General features: G+C 46.4%; 1 protein-coding gene across 1 annotated transcript; it reads right to left on the bottom strand.

Moving 5' to 3' along the window:
• Positions 1-2,035: 2,035 nt before the first annotated feature.
• On the bottom strand, positions 2,036-11,607 carry LOC311323719 (uncharacterized protein; the record flags this gene model as incomplete). Its single annotated transcript, XM_084456017.1, has 9 exons — positions 2,036-2,262; positions 2,818-3,495; positions 3,998-4,702; positions 5,127-5,831; positions 7,333-8,037; positions 8,423-9,127; positions 9,237-9,330; positions 9,584-10,215; positions 11,550-11,607. The coding sequence occupies 9 exons, from the start codon at positions 11,605-11,607 to the stop codon at positions 2,036-2,038; spliced, it is 4,509 nt and encodes a 1,502-aa protein (XP_084312143.1).
• Positions 11,608-20,898: the final 9,291 nt, after the last annotated feature.

The following is a 20,898-nucleotide window of genomic DNA, read 5'->3' as shown; positions in this document are numbered from 1 at the left end:
CTGGCAGAAGTAAACAACTTCAATTACCTGGGTTCCTGAGTCAACTCATCAGAACAGGACCTTAAGGTGAGAAAAGCACTGGCATTGAGGGCCCTGAATGGCATGAATAGTGTGTAGAACTCCAATCTCCCTCGACACATCAAACTGAGCTTATTCCATGCGACTGTGGAGTCTGTCCTCCTATACGGCTGTGAAACTTGGACCCTGAAGCCCACCCTGCAGAAGTCTCTGGATGGGTGCTACACCAGAATGCTGCATGTGGTGCTAAATGTCAACCAGAACGAGCATGTTACCAACAAGCATATGTATGGGGGGCTACCAAAGCTGAGTGAGAAAGTGGCATCCAGGAGAATGAAACTTGCTGGCCACAGCCACAGACACCATGAACTCCCAGCCAGCAAGCTGGTGCTCTGGGAGCCAACACACTGGCACCGATTAAAAGGACGTCCCACACCAACATACGTGGATGTACTGAGGAGAGATGCAAGAGTGGAGAGTTCTGCGGAACTAGCTGGATGTATGGAAGACCGAGATGATTGGAGACTTCGCTGTCAAGCTCGTCTGAGGACGACCTAATGTGTGTAAACTGAACGAATGAGCTACTGAAGAGGATTGGTCTGGCCAGGACACTAGCCAGCCTGGAGAGCTGGAGTCGACGAACGGGCTGTCAACAGGCGAGGTAAGCCATCCTGTTCAATGTCTTGTCTTATTATTTTCAGTGTTGCCGGCAGAGAGTAGGGCTTTCTAATGTTAGCGTGCTAGTTAGGGGAAACGGCGGGGTGGCTGTTAGCAATGATATCAGCCCCTAAACGAACGAGGCCGAGTTAATATGTCGTGTGATAGCTGGCAGACCCCATAGCTAACCGGTGCTCTTACACTCGTTTTGACATTACCAAGCTCTGTGGGGTAAAAAAAATGTATTGGACATCGTGAGATTCATGTTTTGGCCGTGGTACATTGACATGGGGATTGTACCTTTTCAATCAGGACATTCGCTGGCACTACAACCAGGTTGAGTATAGGAATAGGACGAAAGGGACTTCGTAATTCGAGGAAGGGCAACACCAGCCCCCTGATGGTGGAGTTGCGCCGTCTCAAAAGGCCCCAGCAGGACAGCTCTGTCACCCTCACCACCACATGTGTGTCAGGTACCCTCAGGGGTGGTAAAAGCTCCACACTGTCACCACTGACATGGGCCACAGACAGGGAGCCAAGACCCTTTCCTGGAAGATAAAAATGTTTCATTGTGTTGTATAGCTGTGTCCTTCGGGTAATAGCATAGTATGACTGAGATATGAGTGGTGTGAAACTCACCAGGGACAATCTCACAGTGGGGGAGGTGCAGCTGACAGACAGACCCCTGAGGACAGTCAATGCTGAACAGGGGTCCTGCGGGGGTCTGTCCTGTGGAGGCCAAGAGATCTTCGTCCCATTGGACAGTGCTGTACAGCACCTCCCCCTCTCCCTCCATCTGAAAGCCCAGGCCTGTCAGACTGCACTGGAACAGACCTGCATGAGGACACTGGAGCCTGGGGGACAAAGGACAAAATATATTATTGCTATCACAATACAAAAAGAAACAGGTGAAGATTAAGAATAACTCAGATACCACAGAACGGTCACCTGTATGAGCAGAGGTCAGGTGTCACAAGAAAAGTTGGGGTCTGGAGAGAGGAGAAAAAATCACCAACAATCATAACTGGACCAATAATCTACAATACTCTCAAACACACCACTCATCATGGCTGGGTGTCATTTGTATGAATCCAGATGTTCTGTATTTCAATCCCAATGGAAAACATTTCCCCTTAACCTCAAATTGATAGAATATCTACAGGAACTGGTTGATGATGTTCTCTGATGAAGCTGAGCCTCTGGAATATGAAATGGAAACATTCTACAGTACATGAGCATATAATCTGGTAATCTACATACTGGTCCCTGTGGTGTGGATGTCCAGCTGTGTGCAGTTCCAAGGTTTGTCTCTTTCTCTGAGCTGTGGTCAGATGCTGGTCTGGATCTCCTAGAGACATGGCTAGAGCTTCCCTGAGACTGGACAGCAGATCTGGAGCTGGTCTGGGAGCTGTAGCCAGAGCTTCCCTGAGACTGGACAGCAGATCTGGAGCTGGTCTGGGAGCTGTAGCCAGAGCTTCCCTGAGACTGGACAGCAGATCTGGAGCTGGTCTGGGAGCTGTAGCCAGAGCTTCCCTGAGACTGGACAGCAGATCTGGAGCTGGTCTGGGAGCTGTAGCCAGAGCTTCCCTGAGACTGGACAGCATACCTGTCACCTTCCCACTCTGTAGAGAAACACAACCAGGTCAAGACCCACTACTGGACTGTGGTTAGCCTCCTGCACAGGGACAACAATGGGCTCCAAAACTGACAATGTCTTAAATAAATCAACATTTCAAGAATCATTTAGATACAGTACAGTTGATTCATAGCTAGAAAGACAGACGGATTAAACCACAGTGAGATCCTCAGGATCCAGAGACACACTCGGACATCTTACTCTCAGGTCTCAGTGATCCAGACACAGATCCAGCCTCAGATGTCTGCTCAGAATCCCAGTCTGTCTCAGCTCTGCTTTCTCCACTCACTGCACAACATAACATAACATAACATAACATAACATAACATAACATAACATAACATAACATACAGTAACATACCACACAGAATGAGTGATTCACTGGTTATCATGTATTGGAATGTCTGGAAACAAAAATTGAAATACTCTAATGATGTATGTTTAATTGTTTTTCTATAGATATATCTACCAGATCTACTGTTAGTAAACAGCGACATCATACTCACTGCTTGGACGAGGAGAATCAATGCCTCTGAGTGATGGTTTCTGAAACTCCTCTTCAAAACTCCAGTTCATTTCTTCTCTGCCATCAATCTCATGGTAGAACAGGTCTCCACTGTTTGCTGCCACCATCTCATCTATCTTGTCCAACAGCTCAGTGACCTGAGTGCCATCACCCCTGTTTTCATTGTTGAGGACATGATACCTGTTCCCACATTTCTCAACAAGCCACTGGAGGGCCTTCCCTTCTCTTTGAATGTGTTGCTCAATAGTTGTGTCTCCCAGACGGTCCCCACGGGTGAACAGCACTATAGTGTGACTCCAGACTCTGTCACTGAGAAGCTCCAGGTGTCCCTCTGCAGAACTGACCACTTCTTCTGTGAATGAATCATCCAAGTCTATGACCAGGAGGAGAGTGTGGGGTCCTGGGGGACACAGAGACACACTGCGTACTATCTCATGTTTAACCAGCTCAGTAGTCTCCTCTACAGGGAGATTCCTCCACCATCCTGGAGTGTCGACCACAGTGACCTGCCTCCCTGCTACTTCTCCCTGTCTCTTCACACACTGAGCAGCTATCCTCAGGTCAAACTCCTCTCTGCCCAGGATGGTGTTTCCTGATGAACTCTTCCCTGCTTCTCTCCCCCCCAGCAGCACAACCCTCAGCTCTGAGAGATGGTCACCTGTGAGACAGAAAAAGAGATGTGTGTATCAAAACTATGTTACTATGTTACTCTACATCTGAATGTCAAAATTAATGTGTGTAGCTTTAATTTTCAAAAGTTTAGAGTTTGAGTGAGACAAATTGTTTGTATTGCACGAGCACCACAGGCAAATACCCCCTTCCATATCAACTCCTACCTAGTCACTGCCCCTCTGTACATCATGCTATCTCAAGGTTTAGGAGACAAGATTCCTTCACCGTCTATGCACAAGATAATTGCTCTATAAACTCCTTCCTCTACAATAAAATTCCATTCTTGACAGTTTAGTATCAGATCAACTTCAACCCCAATTTTCCCATCAACATTTAGTCACATCAACATACAGTATGATGTGATATAGTGTAATATATGCATATAGCAGTGAGGTGTCCAAGACATTTTCCTTGGGGGACCATGAAGGTTATCATATCTTTTACTGTGAAACATTTGGAAACTTCTTTCCAGAGCAGAAATAACTCACCTATGAAGGTTCTGAGGATCTCTCTCTGCTTCATCACCTTGACCTCCCTCTGTTTCGCCCTCTCTTCTCTTGTTCTTCTCCATCGTTCTATCTTCTCTAGTCTCTCTCTGTCCATCTCATAGTGGTCTCCTCTGTTTCCTGCCACCATCTCCGCCATCTTGTCCAACAGCTCAGTGACCTGAGTGCCATCTCCCCTGTTCTTATCGTTGAGGACATGATACCTGTTCCCACATTTCTCAACAAGCCACTGGAGGGCCTTCCCTTCTCTCTCAATGTGCTGCTCAATAGTTGTGTCTCCCAGATGGTCCCCATGGGTGAACAGCACTATAGTGTGACTCCAGACTCTGTCACTGAGAAGCTGCAGGTGTCCCTCTACTGATCTTCTCTCTTGTTCTGTGAATGAGTGATCCAGTCGTATGACCAGGAGGAGAGTGTGGGGTCCTGGGGGACACAGAGAGACACTGCGTACTATCTCCTGTTTAACCAGCTCAGTAGTCCTCTCTACAGGGAGATTACTCCACCATTCTAGAGTGTCGACCACAGTGACCTGCCTCCCTGCTACTTCTCCCTGTCTCTTCACACACTGAGCAGCTGTCCTCAGGTCAAACTCCTCTCTGCCCAGGATGGTGTTTCCTGATGAACTCTTCCCTGCTTCTCTCCCCCCCAGCAGCACAACCCTCAGCTCTGAGAGATGGAGGGAGTCACCTGTCAGAGAGAGAGAGAGAGAACAGAAAGAAAGAAAGAAAGAAAGAAAGAAAGAAAGAAAGAAAGAAAGAAAGAATGAAAGAAAGAATGAAAGAAAGAAAGAAAGAAAGAAAGAAAGAAAGAAAGAAAGAAAGAAAGAAAGAAAGAAAGAAAGAAAGGGAGGAGAAAAGAGAGCACAATTACTCTCTGATATTGACAATGAGCAAGTGGGGTTTTAAGGTGAAGTTGACTAAAATATCCAACACTTTTGATGATGTTGTGTGAGTGTATTCCTTGTGATTGGACAATTCATTAGATGAACACATGCAACACATTGTTACACGATAAAATATTGTGTTGTAAACTGTCTCAGAAATGCCAGTATACTGCATGTCACAATGTTAAATAACATAAAGACTCTGGTTAGACAGTGAAATAAACTCACCCATTAGTGATCTGAGAGTCTCTCTCTGTTCCTGCACCTTCATCAGCCTCTGTTGTGCTCTCTCTTCATCTGCCCTCCTTTTCTCCTCTATCTTCTCCAGTTTCTCTCTGTCCATCTCATAGTGGCCTCCTCTGTTTCCTGCCACCATCTCCTCCATCTTGTCCAACAGCTCAGTGACCTGAGTGCCATCTCCCCTGTTCTCACTGTTGAGGACATGATACCTGTTCCCACATTTCTCAACAAGCCACTGGAGGGCCTCACTTTCTGTCTCAATGTGCTGCTCAATGGTTGTGTCTCCTAGAGAGTCCCCACTAGTGAACAGCACTATAGTGTGACTCCAGACTCTGTCACTGAGAAGCTGCAGGTGTCCCTCTACTGATCTTCTTTCTTCCTCTGTGAATGAGACATCCAGCCGTATGACCAGGAGGAGAGTGTGGGGTCCTGGGGGACACAGAGACACACTGCATACTATCTCCTGTTTAACCAGCTCAGTAGTCATCTCTACAGGGAGCTTCCACCCCCATCCTGGGGTGTCGACCACAGTGACCTGCCTCCCTGCCACTTCTCCCTGTCTCTTCACACACTGAGCAGCTGTCCTCAGGTCAAACTCCTCTCTGCCCAGGATGGTGTTTCCTGATGAACTCTTCCCTGCTTCTCTCCCCCCCAGCAGCACAACCCTCAGCTCTGAGAGATGGAGGGAGTCACCTGTCAGAGAGAGAGAGAGAAAGAGAGAGAGAGAGAGAGAATGAAAAATAAGAAAGAAAGAAAGAAAGAAAGAAAGAAAGAAAGAAAGAAAGAAAGAAAGAAAGAAAGAAAGAAAGAAAGAAAGAAAGAAAGAAAGAAAGAAAGAAAGAGGTGAAAAAGAGAACACAGTAACTCTCTGATATTGACAATGAGCATGTGGAGTTTTAGGGTGTGTTCACACCTACACATTTGATCTGTTGGGAATCGGACTATCGGACCAAAAAAGTTTGCTCCGCTTCGTTTGGAGAGGTGTGAACACGTATTCGAATTCGGTCCCCGGATCAAACAACCGAACCATAGTCCGCCTAAAAAGCAAGGACTCGGTCCGCTTCGAAAGGGACCATGCTTCGGTTCACCTTTGGTGTGAACGTGCATCGGACTATCCGTAGGACCAAAACAAAGAGCACGTCTCCTGTGTGATAGGTACACGGAGAAGGTCTCGACGGCATCCATCAGGGCCCATATTCTGCGTCAGTACCAACTCCTACGACTCCTTTGCATTGAAAAAAGCAGCGCGCCTTCATTGTTTACACGCGTCCAGATTCGGTCATGCTCATATAGGGTCGCCGTTGTTATTTGGCCAGAGCACCAAATAATCACAAGTAGCGCCAGTATGGCAAATGCAATGCGCTGTTGTGGCTCCATTGTAACAGTGATTGCTATAATTACATGCGGTTAATGATAGATTTCCCTCATAATTTTTCTAGCCAATAGATGAGCAACCTGTACGACCCCATGACATTTGTTTACATGTGTTGGTTCGATTACGTGTGAACGCGAACCAGACCAAAAAAAATGTTGCAACTTCACTCATTTGGTCTGGTCCTTGGTTCGGACTTTCTGGTGTGATCGCAACCTTAATATCCATCACTTTTGATGATGTTGTGTGAGTGTATTGTTAATGAAATTTCAGTCTCACCAATGTGTTACCCCCACATTTCCTTGTTTTCTGTTTTCCTACCTGACTGTTAATTGTTTTACAACCTCTGTGAAACTTCTTTCTAATCCGTTCCCATAGAATCAGTCTGTTTAAAAACACCATTGGTTTTCTGTGTGACATCACTTCCCTGTCCTGTTCGTCCTGATTGACGTCACTTCCTTTTCCCACGCCTATAAGACAAACCCACTGTCTCATTCATACCATTCTAAGCTGGGAGACCCTTCCTGTTAGAATCCGTTTTGCAAATCGTAACATAGAATAAAACTATTGTGTTTGTTTGAAACCAGCTTGACTTGACCACTCGCGTGCTCTTTTGAAATCCAACTTAAATCAAGTATAGATTTTCATTCATAGTATTCTTTGTGATTGGACAATTCACTAGACGAACGCATGCAACACATTGTTACACGATAATAGTACTTTAGTTAAACTGTGTTATAACCTGCCTCAGCAAGCCAGTATACTGCATATCACACTGTTGAAAATCACCAAGACTCTGGGTAGACAGTGAAATAAACTCACCCATTAGTGATCTGAGAGTCTCTCTCTGTTCCTGCACCTTCATCAGCCTCTGTTGTGCTCTCTCTTCCTCTGCCCTCCTTTTCTCCTCTATCTTCTCCAGTTTCTCTCTGTCCATCTCATAGTGGTCTCCTCTGTTTCCTGCCACCATCTCCTCCATCTTGTCCAACAGCTCAGTGACCTGAGTGCCATCTTCCCTGTTCTTATTGTTGAGGACATGATACCTGTTCCCACATTTCTCAACAAGCCACTGGAGGGCCTTCCCTTCTGTCTCAATGTGCTGCTCAATAGTTGTGTCTCCCAGATGGTCCCCACGGGTGAACAGCACTATAGTGTGACTCCAGACTCTGTCACTGAGAAGCTGCAGGTGTCCCTCTACTGATCTTCTTTCTTTCTCTGTGAATGAAAAATCCAGCTGTAAGACCAGGAGGAGAGTGTGGGGTCCTGGGAGACACAGAGACACACTGCGTACTATCTCCTGTTTAACCAGCTCAGTAGTCCACTCTACAGGGTAATTACTCCACCATCCTGGAGTGTCGACCACAGTGACCTGCCTCCCTGCTATTTCTCCCTGTCTCTTCACACACTGAGCAGTTGTCCTCAGGTCAAACTCCTCTCTGCCCAGGATGGTGTTTCCTGATAAACTCTTCCCTGCTTCTCTCCATCCCAGCAGCACAACCCTCAGCTCTGAGAGATGGAGGGAGTCACCTGTCAGAGAGAGAGAGAGAAAGAAAGAAAGAAAGAAAGAAAGAAAGAAAGAAAGAAAGAAAGAAAGAAAGAAAGAAAGAAAGAAAGAAAGAAAGAAAGAAAGAAAGAAAGAAAGGTGAAAAAGAGAGCACAATTACTCTTTAATACTGGCAATGAGGAGATTGAGTTTTAACGTGGAGTTGACTAAATTATCCATCACTTTTGATATTGTGTGAGTGTATTACTTGTGATTGGACAATTCACTAGACAAACACATGCAACACATTGTTACACGATAATAGTACTTAAGTAATATTATGTTATAACCTCTCTCAGCAAAGGCATTACACGGCATGTCACACTGTTGAATAACACCAAGACGTAGTAGACAGTGAAATAAACTCACCCATTTGTGATCTGAGAGTCTCTCTCTGTTCCTGCATCTTCATCAGCCTCTGTTGTGCTCTCCCTTCCTCTGCCCTCCTTTTCTCCTCTATCTTCTCCAGTTTCTCTCTGTCCATCTCATAGTGGTCTCCTCTGTTTCCTGCCACCATCTCCTCCATCTTGTCCAACAGCTCAGTGACCTGAGTGCCATCACCCCTGTTCTTATTGTTGAGGACATGATACCTGTTCCCACATTTCTCAACAAGCCACTGGAGGGCCTTCCCTTCTGTCTCAATGTGCTGCTTAATGGTTGTGTCTCCCAGACAGTCCCCATGGGTGAACAGCACTATAGTGTGACTCCAGACTCTGTCACTGAGAAGCTGCAGGTGTCCCTCTACTGATCTTCTTTCTTCCTCTGTGAATGAGACACCCAGCTGTATGACCAGGAGGAGAGTGTGGGGTCCTGGGGGACACAGAGACACACTGCGTTCTATCTCCTGTTTAACCAGCTCAGTAGTCCACTCTACAGGGAGATTACTCCACCATCCTGGAGTGTCGACCACAGTGACCTGCCTCCCTGCTACTTCTCCCTGTCTCTTCACACACTGAGCAGCTGTCCTCAGGCCAAACTCCTCTCTGCCCAGGATGGTGTTTCCTGATGAACTCTTCCCTGCTCCTCTCCCTCCCAGCAGCATAACCCTCAGCTCTGAGAGATGGAGGGAATCACCTGTCAGAGAGAGAGAGAGAGGGAGAGAGAGAGAGAACAGAGAGAAAGAAAGAAACAAACAAAGATAGCAAATGGAGGTGAAATAGAGAATACAATTACTCTATGATACTGACAATGAGCATGTGGAGTTTTAAGGTGGAGTTGACTAAAATATCCATCACTTTTGATGATGTGTGAGTGTATTCCTTGTGATTGGACAATTCCTAGACAAACACTTACAACACATTGTTACACAATAATAAGTTATATTGTGTTATAACCTCTCTCAGCCTAGTCAGTATACTGCATGTCACACTGTTGAATATCACTAAGACTCTGGGTAGACAGTGAAATAAACTCACCCATTAGTGATCTGAGAGTCTCTCTCTGTTCCTGCACCTTCTTCAGCCTCTGTTGTGCTCTCTCTTCCTCTGCCTTCCTTCCCTCTTCCTCTGTCATCCTTTTCCCTTCCTCTGCCCTCCTTTTCTCCTCTATCTTCTCCAGTTTCTCTCTGTCCATCTCATAGTGGTCTCCTCTGTTTCCTGCCACCATCTCCTCCATCTTGTCAAACAGCTCAGTGACCTGAGTGCCATCACCTCTGTTCTCATTGTTGAGGACATGATACCTGTTCCCACATTTCTCAACAAGCCACTGGAGGGCCTTCCCTTCTGTCTCAATGTGCTGCTCAATGGTTGTGTCTCCCAGACGGTCCCCACGGGTGAACAGCACAATAATGTGACTCCAGACTCTGTCACTAAGAAGCTGCAGGTGTCCCTCGAATGAACTTCTCACTTCCTCTGTGCATGTGAGATCCAAGTCTATGACCAGGAGGAGAGTGTGGGGTCCTGGGGGACACAGAGACACACTGCGTACTATCTCCTGTTTAACCAGCTCAGTAGTCATCTCTACAGGGTAATTACTCCACCATCCTGGAGTGTTCACCACAGTGACCTGCCTCCCTGCTACTTCTCCCTGTCGCTTCACACACTGAGCAACTGTCACCAGGTCAAACTCCTCTCTGCCCAGGATGGTGTTTCCTGATGAACTCTTCCCTGCTTCTCTACCCCCCAGCAGCACAATCCTAAGCTCTGAAAGATGGAGGGAATCACCTGTCAGAGAGAGAGAGAGAACCGAAAGAAGTAATGAAAGAAAGAGAGGAAGAAAGGGAGGTGGATAAGAGAACAAGAGAACACTATTACTCTCTGATATTGACATGAAGAGAGTTTGAATTAAATATCAATCAGTTTTGATTATTGGGGGCCAAGCAGCACAGCCTTGCAAGCAGCAGGTCCAGAGATCGAATCCCGTTCAACCATATGTCTGACTTTCGAAATTCTCGGTACCACCCTTGACCCTTGTCAAACACGTCTCATGTTGCCACGTCAGTCTAGCTGATTCCTTGGCTGCTTGCAGCTTAACTGCTTGGCCCCCACATCCCTGCTTGCAGGTATATGTTTGGTAACACTTTATTAAGACTGACATTGTTAGGGTTTGGGAGTGAAGATGGTTGGACCCAAAATGCAGGCAGGCCGCGCAGGTTCAGAAAAGGTGTAATGTCAAAAATAAAGTACAGGAACCCAGGGAGCAACGCTAACATAGACAATGGACCGACATAGGACAAAGGAAACATGAGGGCTTTAATACACAGAGACGACCATCAAGGAATGAAGTGCAGGTGAGCAACAAGACACAGGTGCATGTAATCACCCAGATAAGGACATGGAGGGATCCTAAACAAGACACCACACAAGGACAAAGGAAACGAGGACACTAGGAAGGAAACAGACTAGGGCTAGGCTAGAAACAGGAGAGGAACTAGGAAACCAGGAGTAGGACTAAACTAAAGTGGGAACAGAACTATGGGCAGGGAACTAGAACATATGGGGGACACAACAGAAGTGGGAGCTAGGGAACACAAGCAGGGGCTAGAACTAGTAACGCAAGAACTAGGAACACTAGAACTAGGGGAGAAGGGGGCTAGAACCTAAGGGGGTTAGGAAGGGAACTGGGACTAGTGAGGGACTAGTGGCTAGAGCTGTTTGGGGGACGCTAAAACACAGAGAAGACAAGACCATCAACACAAGACAATACACACTAAAACACAGATAACTCAAGACCACCAACACAAGACAATACACACTAAAACACAGAGAAGACAAGACCACCAACACAAGACAATACACACTAAAACACAGAGAAGACAAGACCACCAACACAAGACAATACACACTAAAACACAGAGAAGACAAGACCACCAACACAAGAAAATACACAATAAAACACAGGGAAGACAAGACCACCAACACAAAACAATACACACTAAAACATACAGAAGACCACCAACACAAGACAATACATGGTTTAAGATACATCCTAGGATGAGCTAGGACACATCATCAGTGAGGTTTCCTGAGATCATTGGGTGTTTCGGGTCTGATCAGACTCTGGCTGGTGTCCCTGCAGTATTGGTCCACGGAACGCTTCTCCTCATCCAAAGCCATCTGGAAGCCTTCTATGCAGCCTCCATGATGGACTTGATGGCTTTCCTTTTTGCTGCACCAGTGATGCCGAGCAGAGTGTAGACCTTGCACAATGAGTGTCCAGCAAAGCCTCTGCACCCCACTTCTATGGGCTCACAGACAGCCTTCCAGCCTCGCTTCCGACACTGCTCCACCTGGTACTTGAACCGCTTCTGCTCGTTTGCCTCTTCTATCCAGCCCTCCCAGGGAACTGTCAGCTCCAAAAAGAGCACCTGTTTTGACGAGGCTGATGAGAGTAAGATATCAGGCCTCAGGGAAGTTGTTGTGATGTAGTCTGGGAACTTGAGCTGCCTCTACAAGTCGACTCACAGGTCCCAGTCCGACGCAGAAATGAGCAGACCGGCTGATGGTGATGGGGGGTTGAAGTTTGCTCCCATAGAGCGCTGCACTGCTCAGGCTGTGTGGTAGGCCCAGCCATCTGCGGAGGTGGCTGCTGATCTTCCTCTCCAGGGTCTCCATGGTAGACAGGCTAACTTTGTACACCAGCAGTGGCCAGAGGACTTGGGGCAAGATGCCGTGTTGGTATATCCAAGCCTTGAACCTGCTGGGTAGACCAGATGTGTCAACTGAGGTGAGTCAAGCCCAGAGCTTGGTTACAGTCAAACACCTTGCTTAGGCTCCTGACTGCTTTCTCAGTGATGGAAGGGATTGCAGTGCCATCTAACAGGAAGCGGAACTTGCCATCCACTTTTCCCCTCCCCAGCACTATGGCCCTGGATTTGGCAGGTTTGAATCTCATCCTTGCCAAGGAGATGAGCTTCTCCAAGACCTTGCAGAATCCACCTTGCACCAGGCACCGATTTTGTGGTGACAGTGAGGTCGTCCATGAAGGCTCTGATGGGAGACTGCCGGATGCCACACTTGGACAGGGGGCCTCTGGACTCGGTCTCAGCTGCCTTGACCACCCTGTTCATGGCATGGGCGAAGAGGATGACTGAGATGGTGCAGCCAGTTATGATCCCCTTCTCGAGCCACTGCGAGTCTGATGCTGTATCCCCAGAAGTAACTCTAGGCCTGAAGTTGCCGTAGTAGTTCAGGATGAAATCCTTGATCTTTCTGGGTATATAGTGTCTGACCAGGGTTGTCTCAGCCAGCTTGTGGAGTATTAAGCCGTATGCATTTGCCAGGTCAAGCCAAAGGACAACTAGGTCCCCCTTCCCTTCATGCGCCTCTCTGATCAGCTGACAGAGTGACAACTCCGGTGTGTTCTAAGCACCCAGGGATTCCAGACATACCACCTTTCTGAACAGAGGTGTCCATGTAGCCATTCATAAGAAGGTAATCCGTCATCCTCATGGACAGAACACTGAAGATCTTCCCCTCCATGCAGAGAAGCTAGATGGATCTGAACTGCTCCAGCCTGGTTGTGTTCTCTTTCTTCTTTGGGTATCCAGATGCCCTCTGCCTGCCTCCACTACTCTGCTACAACCCCCCTGCTCCAAATCACTCACAGGATCTTCCAGAGGATCCTGAGCAGCTCTGGGCATCACTTGTACACTTTATAGGGTACTCCACTGGGTACGGGTGCAGAACCAGATCTGGCTGCAGTCACCACCTCCTGGACTTCCTTCCAAGTGAGCTCTCTGCTGTTGAATTCCACTGTGGGGAGTGGGATGTCCAAAAGGGCTCTGAAGGGCCCCAGCCCCTCCTCTCTGTCAGGGTCAGTCAGGGTGTTATGCTGGAAGTGGTCCACTTTTTCCTTTGAGCATGCAAGATGACCACTCCGCTATTCTCTCCTGCACCAAGCATTTCATTCGACCTTGATGGATTTTAAGTCCGTGCTCATTCTTGCAGACCTTGCCGCACATGCATCTTACAGTTGTCTTCGTTGATAATCCCTTTGCCAAGGTTGTTGTTGTTGTTAGGTCCATCCTATTGGGGTGCTTTTCCACCTGTCAAACACCTTGCATAGGCTCCTGCCTGGTTTCTCAGTGATGGAAGGGATTGCAGTGCCATCTAACAGGAAGCAGAACTTGCCCTCCACTTTTCCCCTCCTCCACACCATGGCCCTGGATTTGGTTGGTTTGAATCTCATCCTTGCCCAGGAGATGAGCTTCTCCAGACCCTGCAGAATCCACCTTGCACCAGGCACCGATGTTGTGGTGACAGTGAGGTCATCCATGAAGGCTCTGATGGGAGGTTGCCAGATGCCAGACTTGGAAAGGCGGCCTCTGCACTCACTAAAACACAGAGAAGACAAGACCACCAACACAAGACAATACACTCTAGGAACATCAACATAACATAGTGACATAAGTGCAGGCAAACAATACAATACATGGTGACAATGGTGCACAACGTCTCAGAGGGGGAGTGCAGGGGCAGTCGATGGGAGGAGAGGTGCTCAGAGTCCAGGAGGGTCCAGGGGGCAGGAGCGGGGGAACAGGAGCTCAGAGTCCAAGGATAAGGGCCGAGGGTTCGGGCCAGGAGCAGGGGGTAAGGTTGGGGGAGAAAGGGCTTGGGGTCCAGGGGCAGGGATGAGCGTCTGGGGCACCGGAGCTCAGGGTCCAGGGGCAAGGGTCCAGGCCGTGTGCAGGCGGAGAACGGCCAGGACCATAACAGACATGACACTTTTTTGCAAGCCTGCGTGAGGCAAAATGCGCACACACGTGATTCATGCACACAACAGGGCTGGAGACTGCAACCAATTGCATAATCAACCATTATGTTTGAGTGTGCGAGTTAAAATTGAATGTGATTGGATTCACGCGATTCTTATGCACACTGTTCAAATAAATTGTTACCGTGTTTTCCTTCTTGTGATTGGACAATTTGCTAGACTGATACATGCAACACATTGTTACACACACAATAATAGTTCTTAAGTTACATTGCTATAATCTGTCTCAGCAAAATATACTGTCTTTAATGTCTTGCTTTTTGTTTTAATGCTTTTAATGTCTCATGTAAAGCACCTTGAATTGCCCTGTGGCTGAAATGTGCTATATAAATAAACTTGCCTTGCCTTGCCTTGCATGTCACACTGTTGAATAACACCAAGACGTAGTAGACAGTGAAATAAACTCACCCATTAGGGATCTGAGAGTCTCTCTCTGTTCCTGCATCTTCATCAGCCTCTGTTGTGCTCTCTCTTCCTCTGCCCTCCTTTTCTCCTCAATCTTCTCCAGTTTTTCTCTGTCCATCTCATAGTGGTCTCCTCTGTTTCCTGCCACCTTCTCCTCCATTTTGACCAACAGCCCAGTGACCTGAATGTCATCACTCCAGTTCTTATTGTTGAGGACATGATACCTGTTCCCACATTTCTCAACAAGCCACTGGAGGGCCTTCCCTTCTGTCTCAATGTGCTGCTCAATAGTTGTGTCTCCCAGATGGTCCCCATGGGTGAACAGCACTATAGTGTGTCCCCAGACTCTGTCACTGAGAAGCTGCAGGTGTCCCTCTACTGATCTTCTTTCTTTCTCTGTGAATGAGAGATCCAGTCGTATGACCAGGAGGAGAGTGTGGGGTCCTGGGGGACACAGAGACACACTGTGTACTATCTCCTGTTTAACCAGCTCAGTAGTCCACTCTACAGGGAAATTACTACACCATCCTGGAGTGTCGACCACAGTGACTTGCCTCCCTGCTACTTCTCCCTGTCCCTTCACACACTGAGCAGCTGTCCTCAGGTCAAACTCCTTTCTGCCCAGGATGGTGTTTCCTGATGAACTCTTCCCATCTTCTCTTCCCCCCAGCAGCACAACCCTCAGCTCTGAGAGATGGAGGAAGTCACCTGGTGACAACATAGAGAACAATAGAAAACAATTAAATTATTTTATGTTCACTGTACTGGTCTGGATAAAACATATTTAATTGTTTTAGTCCCAGTTCATGAATGAACATATTTAGTCCATGCTGAGTAGGGTTAAGGTGTTCTCTAGCTGTGTTCTGTAGCTCTGATGAATTTAATGTTTGTGAAAAATCTATTTTTCCAGATTGGTTCAAGGTTTGATGGTGAAGGATACACCTTCCACAGCTGTCTCTCAAAACACCAAACCCCAATATGATGAGCTTCCTGGTCATGATCACTATATACTCTGCACACATACACTCACCTCACTCCATTCTGTATATACTGTAGTAAGCATATTGCATTTGTGCCTTCCCCTTTTTTGTATATTGTAATTTGCACATTGCACTGTATTTTGTTTGCACTGTTTTTTGTATTTTGTATTTGCACTGCATTTTGTACTGGTTTGCACTGTGATGTCTTTGCACTGTCCTGTCCTGTCCTGCACCCTGTCCTATGTAGTCTGCCACAGCGTCTTAACCCTAGTTAAATTTCTAGTATGTGTGAACCATAGTACATGGCTAATACACCAAGGTTATAATAGTTTCACTTTTTTCATTCGTTTTTATTTTTATTGTTTTAAATTTTTGTTTTAAATTTCAGTTTAGTTTTAATTCGTTTCTAAAGAGGGTTTGCTAGTTTCGTTTTTATTTTTTGAAAATACTTAGTTTTTGCTTATTTTATTTTTTTCTGCGCTAGCCTCATGAGACTATCCTGATTTCGCAAGCTTACGTTGTTTCACCTGGGGTGGTTTCCAAGAGGGCTACCGAGTAAGGCTGATTTTGCTGAGCTCCTGCACAAAAAGGTCCTCATCTTACTAACGTTTGCGATAGTGTGACTCATTCATGTGACAGTTGAAAGCAACCTGATGTCGAGTCAAAAAAGAAAAAGGATGCCAAAGAGTAAAACCCCGTCTGAAACCCAACCGGGCATTGATCTAATATCCTGGTGTCATGACTACTCTATGACAACAGTGGCGGTCTCCATGTCGGAGGATTTCCCTGTACTACCTGTGACTCCTTGTAAATCCCCAACTGCAAAGAAATCTCTTTATTGGAAGGAGCAATCTGCATGTCAAGATACCGTTTTTATCTCTACTCTCTCCTAAATCATAAATGATCTGGGAGATGAAGCTGATTCCATTGAAAAGTTGGTGAGTGAAAACTAAGAAAATCGACAAGAACCCAATGATAATAGAAAGATTGAAAAAACAGTGGACTTTGCATGCAGTGAAATAAAGGACACGCAAAAGAAAGTTGGAATTGTCGATACTCGTCTTGAAGAGGAAATATACAGTGGCCACACTTCAAACGCATGTGTGCGAGTTGGAGTCCTTCCCAAGAAAGTGGAACCTGAAGCTCTATGGCGTCACCGAAAACTCAACTGAAAAAGTAGAAAAGGCGTTAGATTTGTCAGATCATCCTTCCAGGGGAAAAAGCAAACTCCTAGATGCGATCGATGTTGCACATCGTCTAGGGAAACCAATACAAACCAGCAGCAGCCCCAAACCAAGAGCTATCATCATCCGATTCTCTCTGAGATCCTGCAGGGCCGTTTGGAAATCTGCAAAAAACCACCCCTTCCAGCGCGAATTCTCTCTGTTAGAGGACAGAACTGCGGCGGGACTTGAAAAACTTCTGAGGGAGAAACTCCAGCCATATAATCTGGAAAACAAGTTGATCGCACAGACGTACGACGGGGCAGCCATCATGAGCGGTGCGTCATCAGGTTTGCAGGCTCGATTGAAAGAAACATTCCCTCACGCGCATTTTGTGCACTGCTATGTGCATCAGTTAAATCTGATTATGCAACAGGCCTGCTCATCTCTCACGCCCGTCAGGATATTTTTTGCCAACATCTCAGCGTTTGCTATCTTTTTCTCCAAGTCCCCCAAGAGACCTGCAGTGTTGGGTGAAGTGTGCAGCAGGAGGATTACCAGCATCAGAACAAACAAGTTGGAACTTCAAAAGTCGCACTGTCCACACCGTGTTCGAACATCAAGCCGCTTTGAAACTGTTTTAAGAAAATCACGAATGATCAGGCTTGGGACAGTGTGTCAATTCAACAAGCCCATGTCACACTGCTGGGAGATGCTAAGTTTGTTTACTTTTTATATTTTTTTCCATTCGGCCATCATGCATGTTGATATCCTATACAACATTCTTCAAAAACAAACCACAGATCCTCTCAAAAGTAGACAGGCCTTGGAGAATTTTTCCTCCTCCATAGCTGACCTGAAGTACAAGATGACCACAGATGCCACTCAGCCACCACATCCAGATGTAGACACGGCTGCTGCTGCATTAATTAATTTAAATTATTGACTAACTAATTATTACTTTTTACTATTTTCATTCATGATATTTGATATTTATCATGATATTTATTGAAGCCTAATCATTTATTGTGCACTGAGATAACCTGTGCTACAATCTGCTTTTGTTTACTTGGACTAAAAATAGGGAAAGAAACAAACAGAAAAATGTATTAAATATCTAAGGTATGCTAGAGTATTCCTTCTATAATTCACTGTGCTGCACTGTACTCTCCTACAATTACTTAGTCTACCTACATATTTTCAGCTTATGTACATATTTAGTTATATAAAAACGACCACAAATCATCACTATGAATTATGTGAAGTGTCGCCCTGTAAATATTGCATAGCGATGCCTCGTCATTGTATGAGAATTCCATATTCCTGTACCAACGTTACTGTACATGGGAGTTGGTGGAATGGGAGTTAACACAGCCCCCCTCCAGGATTCCAAGTCGCAACGCTATCGTCAAAATTAGCAAGCCAGTATAAAACCTACACAACGGCACTAGATTTGAAAACCGGAATTGTTGAGAGGACACTTTGAGCTACAAAGTAAGCTAAATTGTTATCAACAAACGTTGTCTGGTTGTATATATTTACAGTTTTTGTGACGTTGTCGCCTCAGAGGAGATGCATCTGGCTGCAGACAAAATCGCCGACCTCCGCAAGAGGCGCCTCCGCAGTTGACAGGAAATCACGTGACCTCTGCAGTTGACAGGAAATCCGTTCTGTTTTTTTGTGAGCATGCGCAAGAGGCACCTCCACCATTGACAGGAAATCACGTGACTGCCACAGTTGTTCAGGAGGTCGTCTTCTTGTAAGTGCTAAGTTTCACTGAATGCCATAAGCCATCCCTGTACTCATTAAGATGGTTGACATTTCCTTGTAACTCATCGGTCTTATTCCTCAAGGACTGCGCGTTCGCTAGGATAATAGAAGGTAGAGGTGAGCGTTAATCCCGCTGTTGTTTCTTGATGCGTTGGCACACTCCACCTTTCTTTCCTCGTTTTCTGCTAAAACAGGTTTTCCTGAATTTGTCTCTGTCTATAAGATTATATATCCCATTTTGTTGGAAAGAGTGGCCAATAGAGTCATCCAGCGTCTGGCGATTCCATTGTAAACCCAAAAGAAACTCGCGTGTAAACTGGAATCTGTTTGTTTGGGAATGCTGGCATGAAACAAAATTAAATAAAAATCGCCAGGAGTAATAGGTGATGGCCCTCCATTTCTGAGACTCATAGGACAAACAATCGGACAATAACGGACTCACGATTTACGAGTAAAAACAAACATTGACGCATAAAACAAACTTTGACGCCTAAAACAAACTTCATGCGAAGAAACAACCTACTGCTGGTCGCCGCAAGAGCAGCGCCCTCAGGGGCTGAGTTGTGGAGTTCATGGCATGGATAGTGGCGTGGTGGCGAGACTCCGCCCGCTTGGGTCATAGCTGATTGTGCGCAGTACAGTGACCTCTGGGCAATCTCCATGCACCCACTGGCGAAGACCGTGGGTCTCTCGCCCACTCAGTGGCTGAGTTGTGGGATCCTTAGCGTGGATAGTGGCGAGACTCCGCCCCCTCAGCTCAGAGCTGGTCGTGGACAGTGTACCTCTCTCTGGGCCACCCACCTGCCCCCACCAGTGAAGACCATGTTTCTCTAGCCCTCTCAGGGGCTGATTTGTGGGGTCCGTGGCATGGACAGTGGCGTGGTGGCAAGACTCCGCCCCCTCACGTCATATTGGGTCGGGGGCTGTGGACCCCTCTCTGGGCTACCCACCTGCCCCCACCGGTGAAGACAAGTGTGTCTCTAGCCCACTCAGGGTCTGAGTTGTGGGATCCGTGGCGTGGATAGTGGCGTGATGGCGAGACTCTGCCCCCTCGGGTCAGAGCTGGTTATGGATAGTGTACCTCTCTCCGGGCCACCCACCTGCCCCCACCAGTGAAGACCCTGTGTCTCTAGCCCACTCAAGGGCTGAGTTGTGGGGTCCGTGGCGTGGTGGCGAGACTCCGCCCCCTCACGTCATATTGGGTCGGGGTCAGTGGAGCCCTCTCAGGGCTACCCGCCTGCCCCCACCGGTGAAGACCGTGTTTTTCTAGCCCTCTCAGGGGATGAGTTGTGGGGTCCGTTGCATGGACAGTGGCGTGGTGGCAAGACTCCGCCCCCTCGCGTCATATTGGGTCTATACTATAATAAACTAAATAGCCTAACTCAAATACTCATTGAATTGCTGAAACTGAACAAGGAACACAGTCTATCTAAGCCTGTTGCTGCCCTCCCATGGCCGAAAACAGAAAATGCAGTCTATCTGCCTCTATTGCTGAAACTGAACAAGGAACACAGTCTATCTAAGCCTGTTGCTGCCCTCCTATGGCCGAAAACGGTAAATGCAGTTTATCTGCCTCTTGTGGTAGCAACATAGAACTGCAGGTCAACAACACGACGGAGGAAGCCAGGGAGGAAGCCAGGGAGGGAGGGAGGGAGTGACAACCGGATATTTGCTATCATTGGTGCTATATTTTTTGTTATTCAAAAAATATTTGAATGAATGAATTTGACGAAGGTGGCCTTATTTTTTGGGACCTTACCATGCTAAACTATGGGCCATTCCACCAAATTGGTGCCTTTTCCGTCCCCAAGACATTACATTCAGAAATATGCATGAAAATGATCTGTATAATACATTAAATTATCAATCAAAGTGTCCTACTTTGTCCTTATTGCAATTTGAAGATACATGATCTAAAACCGTAATAAAAACTACATTGAACGCTGAACAAATAGGATTTTTGCCTGTCCCCACTCTCTAACACTACACTTTACTATGAAATATAATGACTAGAATCCTTCTGAAAAGTATTGTTTTGTATTATTGTGTGACTCAATTTATAATTTAGACATAAAATCCATTTTCTTCCAAAAAAATTCATAATATACAGTATTAGTTAAAAACACAGTTTTAGTGGTGTCCCCAGGTTTTCACTCAGTCCTGTTACCCTGACACATTTACCCCTCTTAAAATGTTGGAACATTCCGAATGTGAAAGGATCAACAGGATATTGCATCATTTGAGACCACTGAAGGCTATGGGAAGACCAAAAGTAAGTTCTCTCACTCTATTTTGTATATTTTGATCATATTGT

Source organism: Borostomias antarcticus, assembly GCF_949987555.1.
Source record: "Borostomias antarcticus genome assembly, chromosome: 22".
In the NCBI taxonomy this organism is placed as follows: Eukaryota; Metazoa; Chordata; class Actinopteri; order Stomiiformes; family Stomiidae; genus Borostomias; species Borostomias antarcticus.
The sequence above is the reverse complement of the archived record's forward strand: the minus strand, read 5'-3'. Positions and strand labels throughout refer to the sequence as shown.